General features: G+C 41.3%; 1 protein-coding gene across 10 annotated transcripts in view; it reads right to left on the reverse strand.

The window, feature by feature from the left end:
- herc1 (HECT and RLD domain containing E3 ubiquitin protein ligase family member 1) overlaps nt 1-20,471 on the reverse strand; it is a 295,507-nt gene that overhangs the window by 238,001 nt on the left and 37,035 nt on the right. For all 10 annotated transcript variants that reach the window (XM_068015273.1, XM_068015277.1, XM_068015276.1 and 7 more), the window contains exons 2-6: nt 13,525-14,480; nt 8,949-9,044; nt 8,105-8,299; nt 5,620-5,931; nt 5,273-5,369 (exon numbers count right to left, since the gene is read on the reverse strand). In XM_068015273.1, coding sequence (XP_067871374.1) covers nt 5,273-5,369; nt 5,620-5,931; nt 8,105-8,299; nt 8,949-9,044; nt 13,525-14,454 — 1,630 coding nt within the window. In that variant the 5' untranslated portion in view covers nt 14,455-14,480. The remainder of the gene's footprint in view (nt 1-5,272; nt 5,370-5,619; nt 5,932-8,104; nt 8,300-8,948; nt 9,045-13,524; nt 14,481-20,471) is intronic.

The following is a 20,471-nucleotide window of genomic DNA, read 5'->3' on the forward strand; positions in this document are numbered from 1 at the left end:
CTACAATGTGGCACCTTGTCAAATGCCTTCTGGAACTCCAAGTACACTACATCCACAGGTTTCACATTGCTTGTTGCTTCATCAAAGAACTCCAATAAATTAGTCAAACATGATTTCCCTTTCAAAAAGCCATGCTGACTCTGCCTGATGGCATTGAAATTTTCTAAATGACCTGCTATAACCTCCTTAATAGATTCCAACATTTTCTCTATGACAGATATTAAGCTAACTGGCCTGTAGTTTCCTGCTTTGTCTTCTCCTTTCTTGAATAGCAGAGTTAAATTTGCCATTTTCTAATCTGATGGGACCTTTCCAGAATCTAGGGAATTTTGGAAAACCAATGCATCCACTATCTCAGCAGCCACTTCTTTTAAGACCCTAAGATGAAGTCCATCAGGACCTAGGGACTCGTCAGCTTTTAGTTCGAATTATTTTCTCAGTACCCTTTCCCTGGTGATGGTAATTGTTTTAAGTTCCTCCCTCCCTTTCAACTCTTGATTCACAATTATTTCTGGGATGTTATTTGTATCCTCTACAGTGAAGGCAGATGCAAAATATCTGTTCAATTCCTCCGCCATTTCCTTATTTTCTATTATTAACTCCTCAGAGGACAAACACTCACTTTACTTACTCTTTTCCTTTTTAAATACCTGTAGAAATTCTTACTATCCTTCGTTATATTTCTAGCTAGCTTCCTCTCATACTCTAATTTCGCTCTCATTATTCTTTGTAATTCTTTGACGTTTTTTATATTTTATCCAATCTTCTGACCTGCCGTTACTCTTCTCTGAATTGTATGCTTTTTCTTTCAATTTGATACCATCTTCAACTTGCTTAGCTGGCCACGGATGGTGCATCCTTCCCTTAGTCTTTCTTTCTCACTGGAATGCATCTTTGCTGAGTGTTATGAAATATCTCAAGTGTCTACCACTGCATCTCTACTGACCTATCCCTTAACCTAATTTCCCAGTTTATTTAGCCAGCTGTCTTCAAACCCTCATAATTACCCTTAAGTTTAAAACATTTGTCTTAGATCCACCCTTCTCACCGTCAAACTGAATGTGAAATTCAATCATGCGATCACTGCTACCTAGGGGCACCTTTTCTATGAGGTCATTAATTAATCCTATCTCATTACACATTACCAGATCTAGAGTAGCCTGCTCTCTGGTTGGCTCTGGAACGTGCTGCTCTAAGAAAGTGTCCCAAAACACTTTATGAACTCATCTTCCAGGCTACCTTAGCCAATCGGATTTGTACAATCTATATGTAGATTAAAAATCACCCATGATTATCGCCTTACCTTTCTCACAAGCCCCTTTAATTTCTTCCTGCATACCCTGTCCTACAGTGTGGTTACTGTTAGGGGGCCTATAAAATTACTCCCACAAGGGACTTCCTACCTTTACTATTTCTTATTTCTACCCAAGCTGACTCAACATCTTGATTTTTAGAACTAAGGTCACCTCTCTCTATTGTACTAATGTCATCCTTAATTAACAGAGCTACCCCTCCATCTTTTCCTAGTTTCCTATCCTTCCGAAATGTCACGTACCCTTAAATATTCAGGGCCTAGCCTTTGTCATCTTGCAGCCAGTAACGGCTATCCGATCATACAGATTTATTTCTATTTGAGCTATCAATTCATTTGTTTTGTTACGAATGCTACGTGGAAATAGAGCCTTTAGTTCTGATTTTTTCTATTTATGCAACCTCTAACCTTAGCTGCTTACACACTTAATTTTGTACAGCTCTCTTCCTGCCATGCTATTTCCAGAATCTGCAGTATTTTGCATTTATCTGATTATTTCCCTTATTGCTCTCTTGCTTTCGCCTCTCTCTTTAACTTACATCTTCTCTCACTTGATCCCTCACCCCCACTATTTAGTTTAAAGCCCTCTGTACTGCCCTAGTTATACGATTTGCCACAACATGGTCCCAGCACAGTTCAGATGAAGACCGTCCCAACGGTACAGCTCCCATTTTCCACTGATGCCGGTGCCCCATGAATCAAAACCCATTTCTCCCACACCAATCTTTGAGCCACGCATTTAAATTCTCCAATCTTATTTACCCTACGCCAATTTGCTTGTGGCTCAGATAACAATCCAGAGAGATTATTACCTTTGAGGTTCTGCATTTTAAAGTTAGCCCCTAGTTATTCATATTCCTTATGCAGAACCTCTTTCCTAGTCCTATGTTGTTGGCACCCATATGTACCACGACAACTGGATCCTCCCCCTCCCACTGCATGTTCCTCTCCAGCCCAGAGCAGATGTCCCAAACCCTGGCACCAGGCAGGCAACATAGCCTTCTGCACTCTCGCTCTTGGCTACCAGAGAACTGTGTCTATCCTTATGACTATACTATCTCCTACCAGCACTACATTTCTGTTTACTCCCCACACTTGAATGGCTTCCTGTACCACGGTGCCATGGCCAGTTTTCTCATCCACCCTACAGCCCTCGCTCTCATTCATACAAGCCGACAGAACCTCGAACCTGTTGGACAATTGCAAGGGCTGAGGCTCCTCCACTTCTGCCCCCTTGATTCCTTACCTGCCTCACTTGCAGTCACACCCTCCTGTCCCTGACACTTCTACTTCAAGGAAAATAAAAAAGTGCAAAAAATTCTTCACTGAAATGCCATAGGTAAGGATAATAATTCACTGGCTCAATAAATCATTGGTATCATCCACAGTGTTCATCATCACACAAACTGAAGGCATACCATCACAATTAAACAACTAACCAGAGGAGGAGGCTCTAAAAACATCTGCATCCTCAGGGATGGGGGAGCCTAAAAACACATCACTGCAAAAGACAAGGCTGAAGCATTTGCAACCATCTTCAACCAGAAGTGCCGGCTGGATGATTCACCCTGGCCTCCTCCTGAGGTCCCCATCATCATACAGTTTTCAGGCAATAAGATTCACTCTAGCGGTAGCAATAAATGGCTGAAGGCACTGGATACAGCAAAGGCTATGGGCCTTGACAATATCCCAGCTGTAGCACTGAAAACTTATGCTCCAGAACTAGCCTGCTCTTGGTCAAGTTCTTCCAGTATAGCTGCTACACTAACATCTACCTGAATGTGGAAAACCGTCCACAAAAAAACAGGGCAAATCCAATCTGGCCAATTACTGACCCACCCATCAACAAAGTGATGGAAGGAGTAATTGAAAGCGCTAAGCAGCACTTACTCAGCAACGACCTGCTCACCGATGCTCAGTTTGGATTCCGCCAGTGTCACTCAGCTCCTGACCTCATTAAAGCTTTGGTCCAAACATGCACAAATGAGCTTAACTCCAGAGGTGAGATGAGAATGACTGCCCTTGACATCAAGGCAGCATTTGACCAAGGAGCCCTAGTAAAATTGGCGTCAATGGGAATCGGGAGAAATCTCTCCACTGGTCAGTGTCATACCTTAGCACAAAAGGAAACTGGTCGTGGTTATTGGATGTCAATCATCTCAGCCCCAGGACATCGCTGCAGGAGTTCCTCAGGATAGTGTCCTAGGTTCAACCATCTCCAGCTGCTTCATCAATGACCTTCCCTCCGACAAAGTCAGAAGTGGACATACTCGCTGATGATTGGTACTGAACACTGCACATTCACAACTCCTCAAATACTGAGGCAGTCTGTGTCCACATGCAGCAAGACCTGGACAACATTCAGGCTTGGGCTGATAAGTGGTGCAAATGTTCATTGCCTGGCACTTAAGTGGCAAGTATCATTTCCAACAAGAGAGAACCCAACCACCTCTCCCTTGACATTCAACTGCATCAGTATCGCTGAATCCCCCTCCAATAGCATGGGGGTCACCATTGAACAAAAACGTAATTAGACCAGCCATAGAAATACTGTGGTTACACAAGCAGGTCAGACGCTGGGAATTCTTCAGCGGGTAACTCACCTCCTGTCCACCATCTACAAGGCACAAGTCAGGAGTGCAATGGAATACTTTTCACTTGACTGGATACATGCAGCTGCAACATTCAAGAAGCTCAATACCATCTAGGACAAAGACACCTCATTGGCATCCCATCCACTACCGGTACACAGTGGTAGCATCTACAAGATGCACTGCAGCAACTTGCCAAGGCTCCTTCCATACCCACGACCTCTACACCACCTAGAAGGACAAGGGCAGCAGATGCAGGGGAACACCACCAAGTTCCCCTCCAAGCTACACACCATCCTAATTTGGAACTATAAAATCGATATTCCTTCACTGTTGCTGGGTCAAAATCCTGGAACTCTCAACAGCACAGCGGGTGTACCTACACCACAATACTGCAGCTCACCACCACCTTCTCAAGGGCAATTAGGGATGGACAATAAATGCTGGCTTAGCCAGCAATGTTCATATCCCATGAATGAGTAAAAAAAAAGTGGAGGAAAAAAAAAGAGCAGCGTTACAATCTATACCCAGATCTACTCCCTCTCTATGTAATACATTCTGAAAACAATGCAAAAAACCAGCCTGTGAAAAACATATCCTTAACCTGCTCACTATGCTTACTGGGTATTTTTGTCACCAAAGGAACTCCAGGAAGCTGTGCGTTTGCAATAAGTCACCATTTTTACTGATGGTGAAAGTGAGAATTTAGCAGTACTAGAGAAAAGATATGGAACAACTCAATTTAGCTGCAGAAAAGGATTACTTCTGGAAAAAAAAACACTGAACTCAGAATGGATAAGTCACCCAGCACTTGCAGTAACTCACGGCTACTGAAGGAAGGCAGAGGCAAAGGCAAAGGCCCTGGCCACAAATTTTCAGTCTTCTGTCATTATGCGAATTGTGCAGAGGTCGGGGTGGGGGGGGGGGGCGGGGGGGAAAAAGAGGGGGAGAGGGTTGGGCCCATGTAACACCCCCTTTCAACCATGGAGAGAAGGACAAAACAGGTGACTGCAAAGCAGTTAGTCTAATATTAGCTATAGGCAAGCTCTTAGAAAGTGAGCATTTACAGATGCATTGGATAGTTAAGGATAGCTAACATAGACCGCATTATTCAGATTAAAGTACCTAGTATTTAGTAATACTTGAAAAATGTCACTGCTTGCTTCATTTTTACTAACTTAACTGCAAGTGCACATTAGTATATCAGGCTAAAATGAAACACTTAAAGAGTCACTTAAATCATTAGTCAGTGTTGCTATTGCACAAACTGATTTTCATTGTTCAGCTGGAGACTGCTTTTCCACAGAGTTTTGGCCAATCTTTGTATACAATCCAGCTACTGCCAAGCAAATTCAAAAATCAATCTTACCTAATCTCCCAAAGTCTCCTTCACCCCAGGTGTACAATTCACCATCTTCTGTAACGGCTGAACTGTGTCTATAGCCAGCAGAGACACATACAACTGCCTTTAAAAGGATATGTAGAAACTAGTGTCAACTCAAGCAGTCACAAAGCACAAGTATTTCATTTTTGTTTATAATTACTATGTTTTATTACAGCTCTGTCCAATTTTTGCCACTATAAAAGGTTGGAGGAAAAGGTTATGTCAAATCAAGTTCTTCACTTCGGAAATATAAAACAATGGGCACACATGTGTTCTCCCATCAAGAACCTAGCAAAATTAAAATTCTTAGAGTTTAATCATTGAGCACTTACTTTCCCTTGCAAAGGTCCCTGAATAAGTTTGGGATATTTCTGTGTTGAACTGTTCCCATGCCCAAGTTTTCCATAGTCACCATCACCCCAGCTGAAGACTTCTCCCTCTGTGGTAAATGCTAGAGTGTGTCCATCAGAACCTTTCGATGAGGAGATTTTTTTGATAGCTCGATGTGGTTCAAAAGTCAACTTTTTCAAGGTGGATTGGTTATTTGAATCACCTAGACCAAGCCTTCCATAACTGCCCTTGCCACAGGCTCTTACTGATCCATCAGATGAAATGACAAATGTGCAATACTGTCCAGCTTCAATCTAAGTAGCAAAGAAAACAAAAATCCATGAAAATGGCAAAATACACACTGGATTTAAAAGATCCAACACTTAGAAACCATTGGATGCAATCATTTATTAAAATGAAACAAAACTGGCCAAATAGTAAGAAACTAGATCACAAGTATGTTATTTATTCAGAGTGTAAGTGAATCAATCATAATTATCAGGCACAAATTACTCTTCTGCTTGACACCTAATTCAATGGTAAATTGATAAGATAATTCGGCAAACTTAACAGAAAATACTGGCCTTTCCAGACCCCTAAAATGACCAAAGAATTAATGTTTATTTCCACTTCTCACTTAACGCAGTTATGAAAGATGCTATATAAATGTAAGTCTTTCTTTTTAATCTTGTTTTTAAAGGTCCCGCATAGGAGTTGTTGTTTTATCCCTTGGCTTGATATAGGAATGAGCATTAACAAAACATTAAAATCCATAAAATTTGGTTTTGTGGTTAATCATTTCCTGTGAATGTTTTATTAGTCAGTGTGAAACCAGAATGCCACTCCTCTATTAAATGGATTTGCTGAGCCTCAATTTAAGCAGGCATTCTGCAAATCTACTTAAATAGAAGCTCATCCACCATTACAGTCTCCCAAATGAAGACAACACAGATTTGTCTTTATATTCAATTTCATGTGTTTTAAGATCAGCGATTACCTCATTTTTTGTGCTTGTGGCTGGAACTTTACATCAGGCTGGAGGTCCTGCCCACCAGCAGAAAAAAAAGTCAGCGGCGAGCCTGCTTCCGCCTGCTGAAAGCCACGGCACGATTTTAAATGGCCCAGGCCCTTAATTAGCCTTGGGCGGGAATTCCGCCCCTCTGAGGCAGGAAATCCCACCTCCAAGAGCTGCCAACCAATCAGCAGGCCAGCTACTCTTCAGTCCCAGCAGCTCCACTGGGAGCAGTGGCCACTGCTGGGACTGTACCCAGCCCCAACAACACGGATTAGGCCCTGGAATGCAGTTAAGTTTATGGGGCCTAGCCAGGGACAATCAGCTGGACCCCGGCGCAGGGTGATCCTCCATCAGGCACAGGGTGCCCGATCAGAAGAGCCCACCACACCGCCTGCAATGAGGCCACCAGGATTTTCTGGGCGACCTTCTGAACTACTGAACCACCACCCGCTGCTGGTAATATACCAATGGTAGAGGTAGGAGGTTGTTAAGTGGCAATCAATTGGCCATTTTAAAAGGGCCTTAAGTGGCCTAGGGCAGGTGGGCCATTTCTCACCACAATTTTATGAGCGGCAGCAGGAACTGCACTCCCCGTGTCCCACTCAATTTTATTTCTCCCCCCTTCTGCAGGGTGGTGTAAAATTCCAGCTTTTCTCTCTCATTTCCATTGTTCCTTGTCTGTCAATGTAAATCAACAATCCAAGATGAATTACAATTCTTTTCAGCTTCTTTCTACCTGTCTGAATATTTGACTCTCAATTTGATCACTGAGTTGGTAATTTATTTTGCTGTCTCGCTCATATCGTTGCTACTTCCAAAACCATTCTTAGTATTCTGTGCATCCTCTCAACAAAACTACCAAATATTTGGCCAGAAAAACTAAAACGTTGCTATGAAAGACAAATATTCAAATTAGAAAACAAGAAAGATACTCTTTCACTAACACAATGAAATTTCCATGCAAATGATGAGTGGTCTGCAATAAGGAACATTCTACATATGTTCCAAGCCCATATTCAATTCATTAATCTCTTTTGAACAGATGCATCCATAACCTATCATAATCACCAAAGTTGATTTTATTAGGTCAACACACAGACACAAAAGATTATATTTTAGCAAAGCAGACAATGGATCTGTCCCTGGATTATCACCATTGTGTGTAAAAGTATTGTCACAAAACAATTTGAATCAAGTAGATAAAAACAAACTTACAAGACGTCTTTGGCTTGTGAAACATTCCTACATATTTGCTCATACAAATAAGTACATTATCCTACAGACAACATCTTAACCACTGAAACATCTACACAGTGTGGTTAAAGTCCACTAATCTATGTAGTAGAAACAGGAGCTATATCTAGACAGCTGCTACAGTTCCACAGTTTTACAAAGTGCACCTATCATTACAAAAATATTTGTAAGTAAGCTGAGAAAGCACAGAGTAGAAAATATATAAATATCCTACTTACAGTCTGAGCATCAGCAAAACTTGAAGCTAATTTTGGCTGTAGAATTTTTTCCTGTGTTCCCTCAACTAGCTGATGACTGCTGTTGCTACCCCAAACATACACTTCACATGTTTCTGACACCATGGGAGCATCTCCACTCTGCAAACTGTCAGGGCTTGCACACGTCCTGGAGTAGTCCGAAGCCATTCGACAAACCTACGAACCAAAAATGTCAAGGAAAAATCAATTTCAAGCTTTATAGCTCCAAATACCAACAAAAGAACACGTGGCTAACCTCATTATTAGAAACACTCACCATCCTTACTCTTAACTACTTATATTTTCGTTTCAAAACAATATCCCTGTGTAACAGAGTCTACACTTCAAAAGTAATTCAATGGATATGTAGTCTGTCCACCATCTACAAGGCACAAGTCAGGAGTGTGATGGAACACTCTCCGCTTGCCTGGATGAATGCAGCTCCACCACCACTCAGGAAGCACGACACCATCCAGGACCAAGCAGCTCACTTGACCTGCACCCTATCCACCACCTTAAACATTCATTCCCCCCACCACTGGCCCGCGGTTCAAGGCGGCGGCAGCTCACCACCACCTTCTCAAGGGCAATTAGGGATGAGCAACAAACGCTGGCCTTGCCAGCGACACCCACGTCCCATTAAACAATTTTTAAAAAATCTCCCAAGGATATGGGAATGTGCTTTATAAAATGCAAGTTAGTTCTTTTTTTCTAAGAAATGAGTACTCTTTGAAGCATAAAATATTGTTTAATAAAATAGTAAGTTACTTTAAAAACCCTATGAAAACCAAACCAATATATTGCATTGCAGAGATTTCTTACACACCTCTTCAAAGAGGCACAGAGCTGCCTCATATAATGAGCACAAACCATCAGACGTCCTAGTGGGCTCTCGCCACTGACTCCTATCAGCTGATGAACCCTGTGAAAATCAAAGTTTACACAGTTATTAAAAATGTCAAATGAAAGTTAACATATTTGGTGCCTGAACAGCAAATCAGAAGCAGCCATAAGAGATCAATGCATTCATACAACAGAAACATTAGAAAAAACATAACGATACACCCTTAGAATGCCATCATGGAAAGGAGGTGCTTTTTAGGTAAGAGAGCAAGGTAGACAATGTCACTAAAAGCAGGTCAAATAGGCGAGTTCAGGGGAGGAGTGGTGTTGGTGTTTCAAGGTGGACAACAGAGAAGCAAGGAAAAGAATTTAGAAAGAAAATCCCACAGTGGAAAGCATGAGGGCAGATTGCAGGAAAAGGTAAAAGTGGGTCAGGCAATTTCAACAGTTCTAAAATCCCTTCCTCCCTTACGTAAGCCAGAGTAACAAATCAGGACAGTCTACAGGGATAGTATGTGTCGTTAAAAAAAAAAGACAAAAATATACAACTTTGGATTGCCCACATACATTTCACCTACAAACACCACAATAAAAGCTGGGGCTAAAGCAGTGCAGACAACCAAGAGGACTTGTTCAAGATACAGGACAAACACAAAAATGTTTTGACAGTAATTGTGTATGCGACAGCATAGGTCTTGGAGGTGGTGGTAATGGTTATAGGACATGGGAAGAGGAGCGTACCCAACATGTGGTAACAGATGTACCACAATGGAGTGAGCTACCTAAACATCAAAGATCTTTGCTTTGGAAGGGCCTGGGTTATGAGAGACATTCATCGATTTCTACTGACTAAACTACACTAACAGGTACAATCCACCATCCAAATCTCCATGGCAGTCAACTTTTATGCCACAGGAACTTTCTAGATACGCACAAGTGATATCTCTCGGGTCAGCTTATATACTTATATAACAACTGCATTAAAAAAGAATGGTGCCTAATTTGCCTCAAACACTTACCTCTACTTAGGGCGTCTTGCAAAGCATTAAAAGGTAGATAAGTCACCAGGGCCTGATGGGATCTACCCCAGAATACTGAGGGAGGCAAGGGAAGAAATTGCTGGGGCCTTGACAGAAATCTTTGCATCCTCATTGACTACAGGTGAGGTCCCAGAGGACTGGAGAATAGCCAATGTTGTTCATTTGTTTAAGAAGGGTAGCAAGGATAATCCAGGAAATTATAGGCCGTGAGCCTTAGGTCAGTGGTAGGGAAATTATTGGAGAGGATTCTTCGGGACAGGATTTACTCCCATTTGGAAACAAATTAACTTATTAGCGAGAGGCAGCATGGTTTTGTGAAGGGGAGGTCGTGTCTCACTAACTTGATTGAGTTTTTTGAGGAAGTGACGAAGATGATTGATGAAGGAAGGGCAGTGGATGTTGTCTACGTGGACCCCAGTAAAGCCTTTGACCAGGTCCCTCGTGGCAAACTGGTACAAAAGGTGAAGTCACATGGGATCAGAGGTGAGCTGGCAAGATGGATACAGAACTGGCTCTGTCATAGAAGACAGAGGTAGCAGTGGAAGGGTGCTTTTCTGAATGGATGGCTGTGACTAGTGGTGTTCTGCAGGGATCAGTGCTGGGACCTTTGCTGTTTGTAGTATATATAAATGATTTGGAGGAAAATGTAGCTGGTCTGATTAGTAAGTTTGCGGACAACACAAAGGTTGGTGGAGTTGTGGATAGTGATGAGGATGGTCAGAGGATACAGCAGGATTTAGATCGGTTGGAGACTTGGGCGGAGAAATGGCAGATGGAGTTTAATCTGGACAAATGTGAGGTAATGCATTTTGGAAGATCTAATACAGGTGGGAAGTATACAGTAAATGGCAGAACCCTTAGGAGTATTGACAGGCAGAGAGATCTGGGCGTACAGGTCCACAAGTCACTGAAAGTGGCAACGCAGGTGGATAAGGTAGTCAAGGCGGCATACGGCATGCTTGCCTTCATCGGTCGGGGCATAGAGTACAAAAACTGGCAACTCATGTTGCAGCTGTACAGAACTTTAGTTAGGCCACACTTAGAATATTGCGTGCAATTCTGGTCGCCACACTACCAGAAAGACGTGGAGGCTTTGGAGAGGGTACAGAAGAGGTTTACCAGGATGTTGCCTGGTCTGGAGGGCATTAGCTATGGAGGAGAGGTTGGACAAACTCGGATTGTTTTCACTGGAACGACGGAGGTGGAGGGGTGACATGATAGAGGTTTACAAAGTTATGAGCGGCATGGACAGAGTGGATAGTCAGCAGTTTCTTCCCAGGATGAAAGAGTCAGTTACTAGGGGACATAGGCTTAAGGTGTGAAGGGCAAAGTTTAGAGGGGATGTGCGAGGCAAGTTCTTTACACGGAGGGTGGTGAGTGCCTGGAACTTGCTGCCGGGGGAGGTGGTGGAAGCAGGTAGGATAGTGACAAATACATGAATAAGATGGGAATAGAGGGATATGGTCCCCGGAAGTGCAGAAGGATTTAGTTTAGACAGGCATCAAGATCAGTGCAGGCTTGGAGGGCCGAATGGCCTGTTCCTGTGCTGTACTGTTCTTTGTTCTAGCCAGTTGCAGAAACAAAACAGACAGATGCATACTTTCTGCAACCATGCCCTCCCAGAGTACGATAAACTGTACCCATACAATCATTTGTGCACTTTTACAAAGTGCCAGGAAAGTAACAGGAAAAAAAAAGTCATTACTCCATGAAAGTGGTATGTAACCACCCCCAAAGTTGTGATGAGTGGACATTTCCCAGGAAGTCCTCAAGATTTTCACACTCAATCACGTGCCTCATTTCTTGGAGAGGTGAAGAAGGTTGAATGATATCTCCTGGGCAACCTAATTATCTGCTGCAACCATGATGATTTTCTAGATATTAAAGATATCAAGGGATATGGGGATAGTGTAGGAAAATGGCACTGGCTGTAGAAGATCAGCCATGATCTAGATGAATGGCAGAGCAGTCTCAAGGGGCTGAACAGCCTATTCCTGCTCCAATTCTTATGTTCCTATAATCTTGTACACCTCTATCAAATCTTCCCTCAATCTCCTTTGCTCCAAGGAGAACAACCCCAGCTTCTCCAACTTAACCTTGCAACTAAAATCTCTCACTGGAACCATTCTGGTAAATCTCCTCTGCACCCACTCAAGGAACCTTAACAGCATGCATCAAATTTCTATACCAATACTCAGCTATTTGCTCATAGCAGTCCATTAAATGTCATATGCATTGCACCTTTTTAAAAACAGCTAACACGTCTTTCATAATTTTATCACCTATTATCTTCTTTCGCAACTTATGTACTATTGATCTTAGGTTGATTGGTCTGTAGGATGGCTAGTTTATCCCTTTCTTCCTTTTTGAACAGCATTGTTAGACTGAGAACTCTGCAGTCCAGTGACATCACAAACTAGTTTTAAATATTATGGTCAGAGCATTTCCTATTTCCTCTCTGGCTTCCTGCAGCATTTTAGGAGTTTTTTTTTTGACTCAGTTTCAGCCATTGTTTTCAGTATTACTTCCTCATCCATAGCTATCCTAAAAAATTGCTCTATGTTCTCTTCTCGCACCTTTTCACTCCCACTACCACACTCTTCTGTGAAAACCAAGACAAAGCACTCATTTACTATCTTTGCCATGCCTCCAGAATATTTTCTTTATCATTTCATAAATCTGCCCACCCACTTCTTCACTACATTTGCTGTTGTGTTTAGAAAATGATTTACTATTTTCGTTCATGTTGCCTGTCACTTTTCCATATCCTTCCAGCCTTTGTCCTTTCCCCAGAGACTGAATGTGAGTGTGAAGTCATTGTTACACAAGGCTGCATCACACCTGGACTGCCTGAGCTTGCTCGACCAGGTCTTTTCTCATCTTTTTCATATCTGTGCCTATAACATAATGCCTATCTTGTAACATTTCCTTTGTTAAAGCTGCTTTGTTCGCTGTAACTTCCAACCATGAGCTTATCTTAACACTTCCTGCTACATCTGGCAATAAGCTACACCAGTGACCTTTATGCTACACCTGAGCTTCTCCTTTACCTAGCATACCTTCCTGACATTGAAGTGCCCCTGCACCCAAAGAACATAATTCATTGCTTTATGCCGATGGATGTCAAAACCTACAGGCATCTTACCTGAAAGAGGTTTTTGTTTGAATCATCTGCTCAATTACCAGATGATATTCTGTATTCCACAAGTGGATTTACAAACTTTACAGGTTTTATATAGGTTAAGTGCTTTGTTTGAATCTCAACATGTGACTCAGCAGCATTATGACCATCTCATCAGCTGTACAGCAAAACAGGTCTTACAGGAAGCACATACAAAAGAAATGGATTTCTCCAAGCCAAGCTGAAAAGGTTTTATACAAAATGTCTTCATGTAAAGTGGATTTTACAAGTTTAAGAATCAAAGATTTTGTAAATTACCAAATGATTAAGTTTGGAGGATGCAAATAGGTTAGATTACCTAATGTGGGGTACTATAAAATGAGATTTCAGATACATACCAAAGAACGTCTCATCTGCGTAAGAATGTTCATGAAACAGTCATAACTGATCATTCCTTCTCGACTCATGGACAACTTTGTTTTCTCCATGGTGCTAACTACAGCCGAGGCAGCCAAAGCCATTTCTATCCATTCCAGAAGGTACCGTAAAGAACCACGTTGGGCTGCAAGTCCAAGCAGCAACTCTGAAGCCAATCTTCTCCCCAAAATATCTGCTCCGGAGTTTGGCATTGTGACTCCTTTTAGGAACGTCGTCACTTGGGACAAGCAGTCCAGTCCCATTGTTGGAATTTTACTTTCATTTGCTAAAGATAACGGTGGCAATGAGCTTACCACATCTATTGCTGTATGGATAACATCATTACAGATGTTCAATCCTGGTACTGTGGAAGGTACCATCCAGCTCTGTCGTAATAGTGCAAACAATAAACTCAATCCAGTCCGAACTCCCATCTCTATTAGAGCATCTGTACTAGATCTTGGACGTTCACTGACAGAATGGATGTCTGTTGCTCCAGAACTGCTCTCAGGTGAATGCTGCTGCTGTTTGACTTTACCTGTGTCATGGTATTTGTTGGAAAGAGCATAAAAAACACGCTGTAACACCAACAGTCGCTTCCGAAGGGCTGCTGCAAATGGAGAATCTGAACAAACCATCTTTGCCAGAGCCAGCTGGCTATTAAGGAGAGCGTCCAGATAGTGTTCTTGTTCATCACTAGAGAGGGACTCGCGTTCGAAGTCTGGTAACTGGGGTCCCTTAAGGCAGAGTACCTGCTGTGGTAATGGTATCACCTCCTTACTGCTAACTAGCTTACCATACAAAATAGAAACACCTTCTCTTGTGGCAATGGACTCACTGTCCTCTGTAATCCAAGAGCTATTGAGATGCTCTAACCATTTTAGCTTCACTGGTGGAATCATCAGAGCCATGACTGGTCACTTTATTGCCATTAGTCCTAAAATATAAAAAGAAAAATCATTAAAGTGCTACAATTCTTGAGAAGGTCCTTAATCCATTCTGTATACCTAGTAGAAACTTATAAACACACCAAAAATGCTGGCAACAAGGAAGCTTGTGAAACAAAATACAAAATAGTTGAACACAGAACAAGTGGACAGAGAAGCATGCTCCAATATTTTTAAAAACTGGAAGAGAGCAAAGATCATGAATTGTGCTGGAGCAAAACATTGAGCAGATCACAGTTACTGTGTAACTTTAGAATTACAAAGAAGCTGCTATACAGACCAATTACATGCCAGCATGTTACATACAAGAACAAATTATGCTGCTGGGTATATGGACTTCTAATCCTCCATGGAGCAAGCTATCAATCTAAACCATACCCAACTCTCCAGAATGGATAGTGATGGTTAATAGCAGCTAATATCCTTCAGGGTAATGCAAGGTTTATTAGTTATAAGTAGAATGAAAATTTGCATTTCATGGTCAAGAAAGAAACAAACAAACACTCTCCATCATTGTAGTTAGTAGTGCATGATTTCTTTCCTCACCACCCACCATCACACCACCACCCCTTCACCCCAACCTGCCATTCCACCATGAATTCAAAAGAACTAGAGTAATAAAGAGCAAATTTATGCAAATTTTCTATGGCACATTTAATAAACCAGTTGCGGCAGATAAAATTTAATATGCAGAGAAGTGGTAAGTGGTACATTTTGGTAGGAAAAACAATGAGAGGCAATATAAAATAAAGAGTACAACTCTAAAGGGGGTGCAGGATGGGTATATACACAGAGAAAGTTGAGAAAGCAGTTAAAAACGCTGGACTTTACAAATAGAGGTATAAAGTACAAAAGCAAGGAAGTTATGAAGAACTTTAATAAACACTGGTTCAGCGTCATCTGGAATACTGTGTCCAATTCTGGACACTGCAGGAAAGATGTGAAGGCTTTAGAGAAGGTTCAGAAAAGATTTAAGAGAATGGTTCCAGGCATTAGGGACTTCAGTTATGTGGCTAGATTGGAGAAGCTGGGGTTGCTCTCCTTAGTGAAGGTTGAGGGGAGATTCGATTGAGGTGTTCAAAATCATGACGGGTCTAGAAAGATTAAGTAGAGAAACTGTTCCCATTGGTGGAAGGGTAAAGAACCAGAGGACACCAATTTGAGGTGACTGGCAAAAGAACTAATGGTGACATGAGGGAAACTTTTTTTTTAAAAAATAAATGCAGCAAGCAATTAGGATCTGGAATGCACGGAGAGTATGGTGGAGGCAGATACAAATCGGGGCTTTCAAAAGAAATTGGATAAGCACCTGAAGAGAAAACATTTGTAGGGCTATGGGGAAAGGGCGGGGAAGTGGGACCAGCTGAGATGCTCTTGCAGAGAGCAGGCATGGACATGACAGACTGAATGGCCTCCTTCTTTGCTGTAACCATTCTATGATTCCATAGCATTGCTCATGGTCTGTGATTAAGTATGAATATGATGTTTAGGTGCTGACATTTGCCCGTGGCAAAATAATTACGCAAATTCAACTGATTATAGCTACTTACAAATGGATGTGGTTAATCAGAGGGATTTGTAACAGCTTGCAAATGTCAGGTTTCAGGTCAAGAGAGTGGCCGATACAAATTTCTACTAAAGTATTTGGGGACAAGCTTGGAGAGTGATGTTTGCAGACACAATTAGCTTTCATTGTAAATTTATCTACTTGCAACAGCTAAATAGTTTTATTTTGCAGATACCAAAAAAAAAAGCTCGTTCCTTCACCTACATCATTCACATAAATCAATCTATGTTTGTAAGATGGGGGAGCAGCACAATTCATTACCATGTAGTTCCATAATTCTTCTAACCATTAGAATAGCCTAGGGAATGATGGCAGTGGTAACTATTAGTAAAAATGCTAAGAAACCTAAACACACTCTTGTAGTGGGAGGTGAAAAAAAAGCAGAATAATATTCCTTAAAAACGAGAAGTGTGTTTAGAGGAAACCACCTTCCAAAAAAGTAAACCAGTGGCTGATTTAACAAACTGCATGGACAAATAACCCTTTGTACATACATTCTATCAAGGGTTACCATACAAAATTCCATGCTTTATGCTTCTGAGGTTTTTAAAACATGAAAAAAATTTAAAAGCTCCAATAATGATTGCCTAGTTATATGCTACCAGTATTTTTCAGAGAAAGGGTAAGGGGCTGGGCCAACAAGCAGCAAGGCATGTCACTTTCTGCAAATGATCAGTTTTGCAGCCAACAAAAAAAAAGTGGGAGCAGTCGAACATTACTCAGTAATGTCACGTCAGATCATAAATGACCAAGATGCCTCATGAACTCATGCTCTAGGTTTTCCCCAAGACAGGTTCAGGTCTCTGACGAAAGGGTTTTTGGCACAATTTTAGATATGAATGCCAGCGACTATATAATTAACTTAATCATTTCTGTGTAAATTTTAGAACTTTATTATCTACGTGTTGACTTTTTAAACAAAGTTAGGAACTTTATTTTCAATAGTAAGTTTAATATATTAAGGAAAATGCTTCGGCATATGCTAAAGTATTCAGAATGATTTGGCTGGTACCACTTTTTTTTTTAATTAGTAATTTTACTAATTGTTTATTATTGATTGGTAGCTTTTGAAAGTTTTGTTCCTACTCACCAAGCTACATAACTGTTTAGTTGTGTCTCAGTATTTTATAAAACTGTTATTTCAGCTAATCAAGTGCAACACGATATTTTCAAGAACAACACTCTATGTGAGAGATTGAGATGCAATGAATATAGGTATACTCGGACCTTGTACAATACTAGCAGATCTGCTGTGGTGCTTCTCACAGTAAGTTGAAAGGTACAATGTTCACGATCGAATGGACGTTAATATTCCACTGAAGTGAGGCAGTGTGGCTGTCTTTTAAACCTACATTTAATTGCTGTAAATCCCAAGATCAGTTACAACTTAATAGTTGTCGGCTTGAAAAGTTTGCAGTTTGAGGTGACTGGAAACTTTCAGCCTCCATGTAAAAAGAAAAGAAATCAACATGAAATAACTGCCTCTATGTTTTTTTTTTAAATATCCCTGGAATTCTCTGAAGTGACTAACACATGGTACACACAAGGCTTTCATACTTTTTAGATTGATGTTAGCTATAATTTTTTAAAAATCAAACTGAAAAGATGTTTTGAAGTGGTGGTCTGAAAGAAAAATCTCTACTGTGTATGGTAGAAGGAATCAGCAGCATGGCGAGGACTTTCAAATTTCAGGTGGACTCTCTTCAGCTGTGCCTGATTCCAATGATAAATAGCAATAAATAGTTCTTAGCCTCCCACACTAAATTATATTTCTCTCTGCGACATACTATTTTGAGAACTATTTGATCAGTTTAAGTTTCCAAATGTTATCCTCTTAACTCGGAGCTTCGTTGATTTTACTGGGTCACGCACTCAATCTAGCTGCCCTGGACAGCAGATCATTCTCCAAAAGCTTGAGCATCTACTGCATCTTACAGGGAAGTGAAGTAGTGAAGGTCCTTAAATAAGAGGAAAAACAAAATCCCCAACACGCCTCACGGGAAACCTCAGTTGGGAAATTCAAACACTGAACCCTGTTTAACAATGATTTTTGCAAACCGTTCTCATTTGGATTGATGCACAATAGATCAATAAATTTGTAGAAATGCTCTATTCTGGTCAATCCCTGCCAAACCTGCTGTCCGCAAGATTTTGTAGAGAGTTACCCAGTCAACATCAAACACTGCAAAATTCCCAGAAAAGGCTCAGTACCTCTGAAGATTCCATTAATACTTCTCAGCATTAGAAACTGGAATGTCTATTTGTAAACATAAGAGGCCAGAAACTTGGCTTTATGTCTGCACTATAAACAGTGCTTCAGCAATGACACTCCATACTGGAATAACGTAGAATAATATTTGCTATGAACTCCTTTATCTAATTTCTCGCTGTGAAACCTAGTTCCCAGCTCTTAACTGCACAACTCCTGTAGAATTGAAGTGGCTGCTGACAAAAAGGGAACGAGTGGACAGAACATTGCTCAGCTGATCAAAACAATAGTAGTGGATAAATAATAGATAAAAGGGGGTCAAAATCCTGCAGTGTGGATGTCCCTCTAGATTCCTCCAGCCTTTCCACCAGCCACTTCTACAAAAGATTTTTTAGATGGTGGAGGGACTGAATAAAACATCACCAGCACCAACAACAGCTACTTTGCCTTCTGCAGCACCAAATTATTTGTTGAACACTCAGATCCGACTCAGTGCCAAGGGCACTACTACTCAAAACCAGTTGGTGTTGAGTTAATAATCACTTAAGTGGTAGAATTTGCCCTGTCGGTCAGTAACATCTCTGAAGCTCAACTTCACACTAGAAAGCATAATCAATCCAATATGATACTTGAGCAGCATTAGAAGCTGAACTCCCTCAACAACGCATTTAAACTTTCTTTTCCCAAAAATATACTTTATTCATAAAATCTGTAAGAAAGTACAAAACAATTCAAAACAGCACCAAGTTCACATTCCAGAAAATGCAAAGGAAATCAGTTTTCTTCAATACAGCAGTGAGTTGCCTCACAACCCTTCCATTCTACTTTATATACAATGTACATTTTTGGTGTATATAGCCCGAGGAGTTTTCCATGGGTCCAGCCCCTCGGTTCACTATGGTGGTCTTTCCCCATTGAGCCTTTGTGGCAGCTGCCCCAAGCTTTAGTGCCCTGCTCAGCACATAGTCCTGGACCTTGGAATGTGCCAGTCTGCAACACTCGGTCATGGACAACTCTTTGCACCAGAAGACCAGCAAGTTTGGGCAAACCAAAGAGTGTCTTTCACCAAATTGATGGTCCTCCAGCAGCAGTTAATGTTTATCTGTGTGTTCCTGTATTTGGATTTCCAGAAGGCATTCGATAAGGTGCCACATAATAGATTATTGCACAAGATAGGAGCTCATGATATTGGGGCAATGTATTAGCGTGGATTGAGGATTGGTTAACTCACAGAAGAGAGAGTCGGGATTAATGGGTCTTTTTCAGGTTGGAAAGACATAACAAGTGGAGTGCCACAAGGATCAGTCCTAGGGCCTCAATTATTTACTATCTATATTAATGACTTGGAGGAGGGGGCAGAGTGTAATATATCCAAATTTGCTGACGATACAAAAATAGGTGGGAGGGCATGCTCTGATGAGGACATTAGGAATCTGCAAGGAGATATAGATAGGTTGAATGAGTGGGCAAAAACTTGGCAGATGGAATTTAACGTAGGAAAGTGTGAGGTTATGCACTTTGGTAGGAAGAATCAAAAGGCAGATTATTTAAATGGAAAGAGACTTCAAAAAAGTGCAGCACAGAGGGATCTGGCTGTTTTTGTGCATGAAACACAAAAGGTTAGCATGCAGGTGCAGCAAGTAATTAAGGCGGCAAACAGAATTTTGGCCTTTATTGCTAGTGGGTTGGAGTTTAAAAATAGGCAAGTCTTTTTACAACTGTACAGGGTGTTGGTGAGGCCACACTTGGAATACGGTGTACAGTTTTGGTCCCCATATTTAAGAAAGGATATACTGGCATCAGAGGCAGTACAAAAGGCTGATTCCTGGGATGAAGGGGTTGACTTATCAAGAACAGCTGAACAGGTTAGGCCTTTATTCATTAGAGTTTAGAAGAATGAGGCGTGATCTTATTAAAACATACAAGATTCTGAAAGGGCTGGACAGGGTAGATGTTAAGTTGCTTCCATTGGAGGAATCTCGAACTAGGGAACATAGTTACAGAATAAGGGGATACTCATTTAAAACTGAGATGCAAATGAATTTCTTCTCAAAAGGGTAGTGAATGTCTGGAATTCTCTACCCCAGAGAGTTGCGGTGACTAGATCGCTGTAAGTATTTAAAGAGGAGGTAGATAGATTTTTGAAGTATCGGGGAGTTGAGGGCTATGAGGAGCTGGCACGAAAGAGGAGTTGAGGTCTGGAGC

This window comes from Heterodontus francisci, chromosome 35 (genome assembly GCF_036365525.1).
Source record: "Heterodontus francisci isolate sHetFra1 chromosome 35, sHetFra1.hap1, whole genome shotgun sequence".
In the NCBI taxonomy this organism is placed as follows: Eukaryota; Metazoa; Chordata; class Chondrichthyes; order Heterodontiformes; family Heterodontidae; genus Heterodontus; species Heterodontus francisci.